The following is a 13,179-nucleotide window of genomic DNA, read 5'->3' as shown; positions in this document are numbered from 1 at the left end:
ACCCCCGGCACTGCCCCGTGTCCCGAGAACCTCATGTCCGTCTGTCCAACCCTCCAGGGATGGTGACTCCAGCACTGCCCTGGGCAGCCTGTTCCAATGCCCCACAGCCCTTTGGGGAAGAAATTGTTCCCCACATCCAACCTCAACCTCCCCTGGCGCAACTTGAGGCCGTTTCCTCTGGTCCTGGCGCTTGTTCCTGGGGAGCAGAGCCCGACCCCCCCCGGCTCCAAGCTCCTTTCAGGCAGGTCAGAGACCAGAAGGTCTCCCCTCAGCTCCTGTTCTCCAGCTGAACCCCCAGCTCCCTCAGCCGCTCCATCACCCTTGTGCTCCAGCCCCTCACCAGCTCCGTTCCCTGCTCTGAACTGGAGCTGCTGGTACATCAGGGTGTTCAGTAAAAGCAAAAACATCCCCAGCACAAGAGCCATGGAGCTTCTTTCGGACAGTTCTGGCTCACATCCACTGCAGGCTTAGTCTGTATTTATGACTGCTTCATCAGCCTTAAATGATTTAATAGGAACAGCCTGAATGGGACTCATCAGCTAACAATAATAATAACAACAATAATAATTTCGCTTAAAACTCTGACCGTATTTAGCCAAACCTCACTTGCGCTGAGATGGAGCCCCCGCCATGGGGGGCAGCACCTGTCACCCATCTGCGCATCTCCCCACTTACACAGCCCAGCTACTCCTCGGCGATCTCGGTCTCCTGGTGCACGACCACTTTGGTCACCGACATGTCTGGGTGCTGCTCCTTGGCCGCTTTTATCGCCTGCGCTAGAACCTGAAAGAAAATCACAGTTCAGAGCGTGCCAGGGGCTCCTCAGGGACACGAGACTGTTCCTGACTCTGAGGAGAGAAAAACAAATTCACTTCAGCTGAGCAGTTTGGTGACTTCTGATGGTGTTAGATTATTTTTAAAAGGAAAAGCTGTTTTATAAGAATACCCCACATCTCTCCACTGCCCCATGGTAGAAGATGTATGAGAGCAATTAAACAAACCCTGTTCATTCTTCCAGCAAGTGTGATGAGCACATTTCAGACACAGAATCACAGAATAGTTTGGCTTGGAAGGGACCAGGGTCTCACCACCCTCAGTGTCAAAAAATTATCTCACGTCCAGCCTAAATCTCCCCTCTTTTAGTTTAAAACCATCACCCCTTGTCCTATCGCAACAGGCCCTGTTCAAAAGTCTGTCCCCGTCTTCTCAGACATTTTCTCTTGAAATTAATAAACTAGTTCTTGTTGTATGAATATTCTCCAGCCCCATGATACTTGCAACTAAAATTAAATCCAAAGTATAATTCTCTGATGACAAAGCCACCACTTCCAACACACGCCAGAGGCCAATGAAGCTGACTCATCAGAAATGTCCCACACAAAGCTGATGAGATTTAATGCAGGTCCTGAGCACTATGAAATGACTTCTGGCACAACAGCGCTTCAAAGTTACTAGAAAATTAATGCAGATCACCCAGATGTCAAGGAAAACTTTTTTTCCCCCCACATTTTCAAGGATTTTTAAAAAAAATTGCATTTGTCCAATCAAAACTTTGCTGCCAATACCAGAGCAGAATTAAGCTTTGCTGGCCCAGCTATACAGCTCCACACTGTCCAAAAGGAATTTATTGCTGAAATCAGTTGTGAAGGTTTCTTTCTACCCAAGTAAAATCTCCCTAGGTTGTTTTCTGGCGAAGTTATCTTCAGAAAGGCAGCCTGACTGTCTGGTTCGTGCCAGGTCTGAGCAGCTCTTCTGGGTCATATTCGAGCTCCTACCTGGTCGTGGTCTACATCTGCATCTCCCGTGATGACAATCCTCTTCTCAATCCGCGTCTCTGAAATGCCACCTTTTACAGTCTAGTACAAAAGGAAAAACTACTGTTAGTCTGGCAATGAAAAGGAATTTGAGTGCACGGGGGCTGCCTGTCTAAAGGCGGTATCCAAAAATAGCGTTACCAAATCCTACTGTTACACCACGGTGTCAGAATCATGGGAGGAAACTGCTGCCGATCAAAGAAATAACTGTCAAATATTTATTTTCTTATGACTGAGCCAGGGAAGAGCTTTGATTCCCAGTACGGTTCTTTCCCGTTGTCCCGCAGGACAGTCAGAGCCTGCGTCTGCAGACTGTGCTGCATTTAATACAAAATACACAGTCAAAATTCAACACAGGCAAACCTGGGACCCATGTGCTTTGTTTCAGGTATTAATCGCATTTTTCTGAAAAGAACTGGGGTTTAGGCTTTTTTTCTGTTATGTGACTCTGCCCATCTCTCTATCATGTTGTTTAGTTATTTTTGTTGTTTTATGGTGTTACCTTCGTGATCTGCGTGGTGGTGGTGCTGCTGGTGGTTTCCGAAGTGATGGTCTGAGCTGTCAGCAGGATGCCGGGGTCTAAATCTCCATTGCCACCATCCGTCTGCGGGACAGAAGGACAGACTGTCAGTCTGGGCAGGCAGGACAGGCAGAAACAGGGTCTCCACATCAACAAGAGTCTCCGCACAGACAGAGCAGGATGCAAACTGAGGACAGAAACTCCATTGTGGACCACAGGACACATGAGTTGATCTACAGGTTACTCAGTTCCCATCCTGCATGACTCAACCTTTCGAGGTTTGCAAAAAAAACCTCAAATAAATCATCCTTTCCAACTCATCCTGGCCGTGCTGTCCGTGTCTTCCTTACTGGAAGGGCCAGTACATCCCTAAGGAACAGCATCCCCAGCACGGTGCTGGGACAGTATCTGGAGTTACCACAAGGTGGGACCATTTTCCACAAACTGGAAGAAATCTCCTGGCACATCACAAGGCAGTGCGCGCAGGGTTGACTTCTGCCAGCCGCGGAGGTGCCCTTGTCCATCTCATTTTCCAGTTAGAAACTCTAACAGCAGTAGCCAGAGCAAAACTCCTGTTTTGCTCCTACTCGCTGAGAAACAGGGCAATGCTCACCATGCAGATGTCCAAATTGCACTCGGGAAGATGCTGAGCAGCCACGGGATTCCTCAGGAATCCCAAATTATACAAGTTTGGTCCATGGGGTACCCGTAACCAAACTCGCATCCCATGGGCACTGCACTCGAGCAGCAGAGCGTTGGATGCTTCTGTTACTATAATACCAACCACAGTTACGACAAATTCACAAAGCCTCCAAATTCTCAAATACATAAATAAAACCTGTTTTAGATTGAGGATTAATTTTAACCTCAGCAACGGACCCATACCTGCATATGTTGGTATTGCTCCACTAATATTTCTCGTCTCCCATCACCAGATATCCACCCTGGTTGCATTTTATACTATACTTTTGTTTTTCAACACCTGTCTCAGGATTGGAGCCTAAAGGACAATCAAATAATTTTTAAACCAAGTTCTGAAGAGGCATAAACAGCAAAGAGAGCCAGGAAAACAAGACAAGGCATCTCTTGCAGAAAAATGCCAACTCAGGTTAATTCCATGCAGTCAAATCTACATCCTGAAGCCAGCAGTCGCTGAAGATAAATTCTGTTTGCACGCACATCTTAAAAAAATAATTACTCTTCAGGGATAGTAAGACACTGCTCCTCTAAAAACACCAGATGCACCTGGAAATTGCGTCCACAGCATTGGTTAAAGTCTGTGCTGCTGCCTCATCTGGAAGATTCACAAACAAAATGCTCACTTGAGTTTAATTAAGCCCTGGAAAATGAATCAGAACACACCTTACCTGTGCAGCTTCGTAGGTGATGGTCTTCGTCTCCGTGTGGACGATGGGGACTTCTTTTGTGGGAATTTCGCTTTTGACGGCACTGGACACGTCGGAGATGGTGACTGTCTGGGTCTTCACCAGTGGCGGCTGCGGGACAGGGTTAAAAACATCTCCATAAAGAACAATTCAGCATTTCCATGTCGTGACCGTGCTGCTGGCGAAATGTTCTGACACTGATCTGATAAAAGCACTGCGGGAACCAGGCTCAGCCTGGAGATCTTGGGATTTTAAGCCTCTAGAATGACACACAGCTCAGGGGGCAGAGGTGAGGATTAAACAGGCAGAAAAATCCTCCAGACCTCCCCAAACCGTGCCCTGGGGTCAGCCCAGCCCAGGCTTTAAGGGTTTATCCGGTGTGTCACAATACCACAAAGAAACTGTCTCTGCTGATTATTAACTTTCTAATTACTAGGAGCTCATTGCCAGCTGCCAGTAAAAGATGACCCTCATCTACTGATAATGATGTTGAGATTAACACAAACCCTGGTCAAATAAAGACTTGATCACAGCTGAGAAGCTTTATCTTGACTGCAAGTGAAATGCTGTTTTATTAAAAACCTCATCAGATCCTAGGTCCTTTAACTTTTATTAAATCAATGTCAGACAAAACAGAAACGTGACATCTCAAAAGAGAAATGGGGGTGGGAAAAAAGAGAAATCAGTTGTTCCACCACCTGATAATTATCCAGAAAAAAGACAAAGTTAGTTCAGACCCACAGTGTTTTCCCAGAGGGCTTGATTTCTGCTCACCGTCCCCAAACCTGACAGATGCCACCATGATTGTTAGCGGGGGGAGTAAACATCCATTTGATGGCAAGCAATTAACGGCAACACTGAAGCAGGCAAAAAACATCTCCCATGGTGGGGAGCAGAAAGGGGACACCAAAGCCATGTTCACCATGGAAAAGTACGTTCGACAGCGCTTCAAATTTGCTCTGCTGCGCTAAGGCTCAGTCTCCAGTACAGTGGGAGACGGCAAAAACCTCGAGGAACTAAAATTACGTGCCTTTGGAGCCTAAATATTTCCCTTTTTGGGGATGTAACAGGATGCTTTGAGCAAAGAAAGGCGCTGTGGTGACTGTATTTAATGCAAAGATGAATTGAGAGGGGCTCATTTTAATGCAAAAGATAAACTGAGAGGGGCTTGTGTGCACTGACTGCGGGAGATTAACCGGCTAAGCAGCTCTGAGCACGAGTCCGAGCCAAGCAAACACAATCCCTCGGGTTCCGTGGCGTCTGCTTGCTGCAGTGTTTGGGGGTCCCGCTCCAAAGCCAGCCCGGGGTTTGGGGGAGCAGGCGCTGGGACTCACTACCTGGAAGCAGCGAATGACCACCGGCAGCCTGTTATTAACATCCGAGTCGTGCCACTCGCCATTTAGCTTCCTAAAAGCAAATTTGTCTTCGCCATCCTCCGCCACCTCCTCCTGCGCTGCCCGGGGAGAGGTGGCAGGGCTGGCGGGGGGCTTGGGCCCACAGAGCTCCCCGTCTTTCTCCGCATCTGCGCAAACCCCCTTTTTGCATCTCGGGTCCTGCTCCTCGCTCGCGGGGAGGCTGGGAGTCGCCTCCTCCTCCTCCTCCTCGCTGCTTAGGGAGGAAGCAGCGGAGTCCCGGCCGGGAGAAGGTTCGGAGGCGGGTGGCACTGGGGTGTCACTAAAAGCTACCACCTGCTTTGAGCCCCCCCGCGCAAAGCCAGAGGTAAGAGCGCTGCTCTCTGGCACTGCCGCCACATCCTCTCGGGACAGAAAGTCACTCATTTTCTAAAAAGAAATGAATACACACACAAACAAAAAAAAGGCCAGAGAGAGAGAGAGAAAGAGAGCGTTAGGGAGAATAGGAGGTCATGGAGCATCAAGACAAAACATCTGTTTCTTATAATAATCACACCTCCAATAACACATGCAACAGTGGGGACGCCTGAAAACCTTTGTGCTACATGATGGATCCAGTGCACGTGCTGACACGGCCTTCCTGGTACATTAATAACCCACTCTTTAAGGAATTTATTAAAACGACTCTCTGCAACTGAAGGAAGAGCCACCACTAAGCACTTTCTGCTCAGTTTGGACGCAGGAATAATTCCAGTATAGCAAGTGGGGACTTGGCACATTTACAAATGCAACAAAACCCACCAGCTACACCAAAACCACACCCCAATTCTGCTTTTAACTCCTTGAAATATTTTAAACTGAGCTTTAATTTGCACGTGGAGGTGATGGGAATAAGCCCAGAATTCATGTGTATGACAATCCCCAGAGCCTGTGCCCCTGGAAAACTCACAGCTCACAGCACCCTCTTGGCTGTTGCTGTCTCCAGGATAATTAACACAGACTTGTCATTATGGCATCGATACAATTATTCTAAGAACATCTACAAGTTATTATTGAAATCAGCTGCTTCAATTACCGAGAGGCTCCTAAACTGATGACGCAGCCTGATCACCTGGAAGAATTTGTCTTATTTCTTCTAGAAACCAGTTCAATTAACTCGCACAAATTAGCACAATACTTTTCAGCTGACGAATAAAGAAATTTGGCTTTAACTGGAAAGTCAGATGTTCACGCTACCCCATCATTGTCGTGCTGGTCTGACTGCTCAACACAGCGTGTTTGACCATTTATTTGGCACTACTGAATTTTTTCTAACATACTTTATATCCCAAAAAGCAACTGGCGCATGGAAACCTTTGCAGGAGCAAAACCACCTGCAGGTACAACATAACTGGCATTTGCGATGGTGCATGGGAGAGGAGAAGACGTGTACCAAAGCAAATCAGCCCTCTGAGAACCAACGAGCGTGTCCAGAGCACTGGAGAGGTTTGGGCAGAGGGTTTAACTAAGCCTGGTACTATCCTGCTTTCCACTCAGCTCCCGAGCAAGGTCTCAACTAGGGCTTCTCACACCTCTGGGGTCCCTCTGGCCAGGAGGGAATTGACAGTGACAGAAAAAAAAGAGTTAAAACATGAAAAAGACAGAAAAGCTTCAGCAAAAACCAGCTTTTTGCCCCAATGATTAATATTTTATATGCACTGAGAAGCAGCATTTCAGTCGCGGGCGGTGAATGGTGGCTACAGCCCTGTCCTAAAAATTGTGTTTCTCTCATTATTGATGTGGAAAATTGCCTTCAAGGATGGGCAGAGTAAGCACCTACAATTTTACACATATCAAAGTTGTCACATCAGGGAACAAGGAGGGGAAAATCCCAGAGAGATGCTGCTTAATCAATGCCATTACTATTGCTTCTTGATAATTAACCTCACAGGGGATTTCTTGTAACTTTGTATAAAAACAGCCATGTATCTGTTCATCCAAAACCAGTGATTAAATTTTCATACAAGCACAGCAAGTCCATTTTGTCAACTCTTATTCTAATTTTGGCAGTGGTATTAAGATGAGCAGAAACTGTTGCCTCACTTTCTATTAAGCAGATTCTCTGGGCAACCAAAAAACTGTAATTTGTGCTTAAAATGTGGGGTCCGAAGCCTGTGGGTTATCCAGTACGGTGCATTTTCTGCACACCAGAGGCTCTCACCCTGATGGACCCCATCTAATGGCACAGCTCAATGGTGCATTAAGAACAAGAACTGCTTTATGTAGGAACAAATAGATGCTTATTTTAGCATCATTTCAAAAAAATGATTCTTCCACCATTCCTCCCGGGTATTTTTCAGTCCCCTGCTTCTTTATTGTTGCAGATGGATTACCTGGAAGATTTCTGTCCATTAGGATTTCAAGCCTCTTGGGCTTCTCTTAGGTTCTTGGGATATTGCTTAGGAAAACGCATTTAATAGGACTGAAGAGACAGCGATCAGCACTGTGATGATCAGGTCTGACCGCACACACAGGGAAATGTTATTTCTGATCAAAACCCACTTCCATGTGCTCCCCCAAAGGTATAGCCAGCTCCCACCCTCATTTTGCCTAATGCAAGATGTTATTCTACTGCAATATTCCAAAAAACAGAATGGGAGTGGATGTTTTCAGCCTTGAACACCCGTGTCTTAATTTTGCTTTAAAACCTGTATTTATATACTGCCAATATACTCATCTCTCCTTAATTATATATGCTAAATCTTACAAATTAATCATAAGATCTTGCAAAGATGCAGCACATCTTCTGGAGTTTAATGGAAAACGCCTCAGGAGGAAGATTTCTTTACGTACCAGCCAGGGAACTACTTGAACCAAGAGGAAGAATCACAGATAAAACAAAGCAGATTAAGCAGCTTCACCAACACGAATCTATTTAAGAGACAAACATTTGCATCCATTCAAAACAACTTCCCAGCTCCCTTTTGTAGACAGAAAAATGATTTGCATTTTGGACATATCTTGCATGGTAAAAGCATAAAGGAAGAGAAAAGCTGAAATGAAGCCTATAGCGTAAATAAATTGCTCATCAGTAGAGCCAAGTGCAGCAATAAACATGCAAACTCTAAAGACAGAATGAAATCCTGATAAGATCAACTGATCAAAAGCACTTTTTTTTTCTTGCCTTCCTGTTCCACTGGTAAGAAGACAGGCTAATTGAAAGGTATTTGTCAGACTAATTGAAAGGTATTTGTTTCTAGATAAAATAATCTATTTACACACACTTCTTTTTTTAGACACAGCAATGTCTGTTCCTGTATTTTAAAATGCAGTTTGCATGTAGGCTGGAAAATACTATCTTCTTATAAAAAACCACCTTCCCTAGGAATTCGAACACCTGCTACAAATTCTGATCTTATCAAGATTTATTTTAATTTGCAAATGCAAATGCATTCTTACTTTCAGGACTCAGATTTGCAGAGTTCCGAGCCCTCCCTGAGCCCCATGAAACTTGGGAGCGCCTGGGCTGCAAACTCCTCATTTCCAGAGACACAAACCCAAACCAGGGAAGCCTAAATCAAGCATAAAGCAGAGTATTCGCATAAGCCGTACACAGTGTAAAGAAAATACAGGACAGGGTGCAGTGCTCCAAAAGAAAAAAAATCAAGCCAGACATGAATGCAGCTAAAACGTGACCTTGCTAAATATAAATCTTTGTGCACCTGATGTTGACAAATACTGAGGATATTGCTTAATTCAAGCATTAGCATGTAAAATATGACACAGGATAACTCAGACTGGGGATAAATTAATAACAGGCTTAATTGCATGGCTGATACCAAAAGGATTTATTTTTCTTAAAAAGTGGTTTTGTATGCATTTTTTTTGCCTGTATCTTTTCAAGAAACTACTGGTTTGGATCGGGCTATATTCGTACGAACCAGCTGCCCGAGCGGATGCTGGTTTTCTGCAGCCTGTGCAGACACACTGCTGCCTCTCTCCCCAGAAATACTCAATTATCCTCATCCCAAACCAGACTCTTACCCTGCAGGAAACTTAAGGAGCGCTAAAACGATGCCAACCTGCAAAGACATTTTATAAAAATTGATAACAAGATGAAATTACAGTGCATGCCAACTCTCTACAGCCACCCTATTCAACCCTATAAATTCAGGCGAGTTAGTAGTTCCCAGTCCCCTTTTTGTTTGCTATGGCATCGCGGTCGTTTGCGCTGGCGCGTGTTATTAGGTCATCCCCGAACAAGTGTCCACAGGAGCTAACGGGCTCAGTGTGACCGTCGACAGACACACGAGTGGATGATGATGATGCTTTTGCAGTGAACCACACTCACCAGCGAGAGCTCCTGGCTCAATTGATGCTCAATCTCACAGCTGTCCAAGCATTTGGGTAGAAAGTATTATAAAGCAGAAAACAAGAGATCCGGGTTTTACAATACCTGCCATGCCTTACAGAATTTCTTTACCTTAAAGACTGAAGTTTAAAAGTTTAGAAGCTGTTCAGCAAACTCTCGGTATTTGAAAATGATGGCCATTACCTACGGATTTGCGTTTTGGCGCTGATTTTTTAATTGCCATTAATCTGGTCACAACATCCTGACCAGCCTAGTCAGACGACAGAAGGATAAAAGAGAATTTGACCAAAGTTAAAAGTAAGGCTAGAAAATACACAGCGTGCTACAAGCTTAAAAATACTAAACTTGTTGTCATGAACTAGAATCCCAAGATATTACATGATGCAGCAGCCACTTCCAATCCACCGCATCAACTATTTTGCACCATAAACCAACCTCCAGATCAATATGTAAGTTATTTTAATAAGGTTGCTGAGCAATATGATGCCAGAAGCGTTTCCTCCCCCCATCCACCCTGATCCCTTCCCATCCCTTCCGCGGGGCAGGTGCCCTTGGATGGGGGTATGAAGCTGCGCACTTCTTATTCCAAATTTCCTCTGCAGAGAAAAAGCTGCTAGGGGCATTGTGAACATCATTTAGAGTAGCAGCACGTGTAAACATCACTGTGTTTCGCAGCGTTCCATAAATGAAGTTTCTGCTCCGGGGGCAGGTTCACCCAGGAGAGCAGCAGCACAAACCTCGTGCTGCTCCATCGCAGCCAGATTTGCTTCCCTGCGATCGCTCATGACTGCACAAAACGAGCCAAACAGCTTATCCAGAAGTAAATAATCTTAGAGAAGAAAAGCTGCAAGTCAAAATAAAGAACGGGCCTGGATCCAGCCTCTAGAAACAACCTCAGGCAGCTCCAACCAGGGGCTTATATTGTATTGCCAGGCAGAAAGGCAGTGGTTAATCAGGAACATGGTTTCTTCACTTACAAAAATAGAAAGGAGCATTTTTGTCCTCAAATGAACACAGCGTGTCGGGGAGAGGCTTTTGCAGTTGTGTTGCGCAGGACCTGTGACGCTTTGGTTCTTGGGACAACTTTCTGCAAACGATTTTTCCTACTATTCAGTCTCAGAAGCGAAGCGGGAGAACATGTTAGTGTCACATTCAGTATTCTGGACAGAGCTGAACCTTTTTGACCCATCTGCAAACAAAGTCTTTCTTAAATCAAGCCGGACTTAATCTTCAATGGAATTATTCTGGCCAGTTAGGGAGTGTGCGTTACTGACAGCCGCTCCCCAGGAGCACGAAACCCAACAGACCCAACACCATGAATCCAACCTGGGATCTGGTGGCTCCTGGTTTGAGAAAGCAATACTGAGGGTTAGTCCAAGGAAGTCGTTAACACAGGCCGTATATAGCTTTTTTTGTTAATAAGCAGTGGAAAGAAGAATCTGATTTGCAATAACATTTATTAATGATAAATGTACATATTTACAAAGAAAAATCTGAGAAAAAATATAAAACCGAAAAAAGTGTTCCAAAAGAGCATTTTAGGTAAAAAAGAAAGTGTTTTTAGTCCCCACAAACTGATCCAACACGACTGCGTGCCACTGCTAGGAGAACCCAAAGAGGCACAAACCAAAGCTCGTCCTTCCCTCCACCTTCACAAACCATGACAGAGGCAACCAGGGACGCAAGAGAAACCACCGATATCGCGTTCTCCCATGTCACAGAGTCACAGAGCAGATGTCGCCCACCTTAAGCACACAGCAAAGAGTTTCTAAATGAATCCATAACCCAGATTTGGGCTAAATTTTTCTGGAAAGCACCCTACATCAGTCAGTCTGTAGGTCAGAAAAGGAGCCATCAACTCAAGACCAGGAAAAATAAAAATCCAATAAACCAGTGGAATAATTGTCAGAGTGACAAATTACTGACCCTCGTGTGAAATGAAAGACACTTGGCCCACGACCTTCCCGAGGACCCGTGGTGCGGACACAGCGAGTCCAGCAACCTCAGCACTGCACACGCCAACGAGCCCTTTGGAGCCAAGGCAGGGAAATCCACCTCTCCTCATTATTTCAGCATAGGGGGCAATACCGACTATCTAGTTCTCAGGGTCATCACCAGTTAGTGCACGAACGGCGAGGGAGGACCGCTGGTCTCAGCTTAACTCCGTACCCCACGCTGACACATGGAGAGTCCTCAGTTCATGTTCCACTGACCCGCACGGCAAAGCAGCACCCGGTGGGAGATGCGGATGATCCCCTCATCTATCTGTTCACTTTTAATAATGGGAAAGGAAAAAGGGATGTTATTTTACAGTAATGCAGACCTCGGACACCACCGATGACCATCACGTACAGAACCCGATACCAAATGCAGCCTCAGAGCTGAATCCGAGTTCCAAGCAACTGGCTCTGGCACTCTTGCTGCTTCAAAATACTGATGCCCACCTTCTCCTAAAGCACGAAAGCACAAAATTCTGTGTTTGATCTCAAGTTCGGAAGAGCTGATATTGGCATAAGAAGATTTAGAAAGTGAGTTTCAGGATTTGAAACCCCCCTCGTCACCGAGGGGTTGGACTAGCTGACTTTTGAAGGTCCCTTCCTACCCAAACTATTCTGTGATTCTGTTTCTCACACCAGTCTGGATGAGGTTACATGCTGTGGACATCCCGAAATTCCTTCTTTCAGCACAGCATCTTGCACAGACATCGAGGGAAAGGGGTAAAACCAGGAATCAACCAGCACAGCACTGGTATGTACCAGATTTATGATACAGGGACAAGATACACAATGTGCAGGAACGAGACCTGACGTGGATTGCCACAGGGCATGTCCGTAACTCCCTTTGCTTTGCAAGCAAATGGAAAAAAAAGCGGGGAAGCGACTGGCAAAGGGGCTGGAGCACAGCGGACACATCACTGCAGCGCTGAACGGATGAGGTTTCTGTTCCTGATAAATTAACAGGCTTTATCTGTCAGAAGAGATCATATCCGCCTGGATGAATGTAACTGGCCTCTCAGCTGCCATAGAAATATAAAGCATTTGTTCAGTTTCTTTATACTCTGCAGTGATAGTTGTTATATAAATTGCAAAAATGTTCCTGAGCATTCTCAGAAAGTAGAGTTTTGGTTTGGTTTGGGTTTTTTTGATGATAACCAGCCTTACCTCAAGATTTTAAAAAGAAAAAGCAAGAGAGAGAGACTGTTTTAAGAAGTTCAAGAATTGAGTTGAAGTGACCAGCAGACTGCACCTCTCATCACTCTGGGATGAGGTACCCTGAGCACTATTTTCAAACACGGCTCTGGGCAAAGATTTCAGACTTCAGGTCTTTTGGAAATGGTAGACAGAGCTACAGAAACCACGGCTTTGCAAAAGCCACTTGTATGGCTTTGAAGTATTTGTTATGGGTTCAGAAAGACGGCGTGCACTGCGGCAGCCAACCCCAGCAATGGCTTTTGAAAGGAAGCGGGTGTGTGTTTAAGCTGCTCTTCTCCAGGAAATACAGACAGAAAATGGACAGAGACCTGAACAACTCCCGTCCCTTCCCTCTCCACGTCAGGTTGCGGAGAACAAACGGTCCTCGTGTTTCATTGCGCCCGTTCCCATTTGGGGAGGGAGATTCCGGCAGAGAATCCCAGCCAGAAGCATCCCCAGGTTTCATCCTGCATCTTCTGCATCTCGGTATCCTTCCCCACCTCCCAGGGCCCACCTGCTTGAGATGGTCTTGCTAAACCTCACACCGAGCTCCACGCGTATCCCAA

The 13,179-nt window shown here is 45.6% G+C and overlaps 1 protein-coding gene across 22 annotated transcripts in view; it reads right to left on the bottom strand.

The window, feature by feature from the left end:
* EPB41 (erythrocyte membrane protein band 4.1) overlaps nucleotides 1-13,179 on the bottom strand; it is an 84,027-nt gene that overhangs the window by 3,848 nt on the left and 67,000 nt on the right. For 21 of the 22 annotated variants that reach the window (XM_065650474.1, XM_065650453.1, XM_065650457.1 and 18 more), the window contains 4 exons: nucleotides 3,702-3,830; nucleotides 2,317-2,418; nucleotides 1,776-1,856; nucleotides 676-783 (listed from right to left, as the gene is read on the bottom strand). In XM_065650474.1, the coding sequence (XP_065506546.1) occupies nucleotides 685-783; nucleotides 1,776-1,856; nucleotides 2,317-2,418; nucleotides 3,702-3,830 (411 nt within the window). In that variant the 3' untranslated portion in view covers nucleotides 676-684. Of the gene's footprint in view, nucleotides 1-675; nucleotides 784-1,775; nucleotides 1,857-2,316; nucleotides 2,419-3,701; nucleotides 3,831-5,056; nucleotides 5,501-13,179 lie in introns of all 22 variants that reach the window. The other variant, XM_065650475.1, reaches the window with a different exon arrangement.

Source organism: Caloenas nicobarica, chromosome 23 (genome assembly GCF_036013445.1).
Source record: "Caloenas nicobarica isolate bCalNic1 chromosome 23, bCalNic1.hap1, whole genome shotgun sequence".
Taxonomy (NCBI): domain Eukaryota; kingdom Metazoa; phylum Chordata; class Aves; order Columbiformes; family Columbidae; genus Caloenas; species Caloenas nicobarica.
Note: the sequence above shows the minus strand (reverse complement) of the source record. Positions and strands in the feature narration are given on the sequence as shown.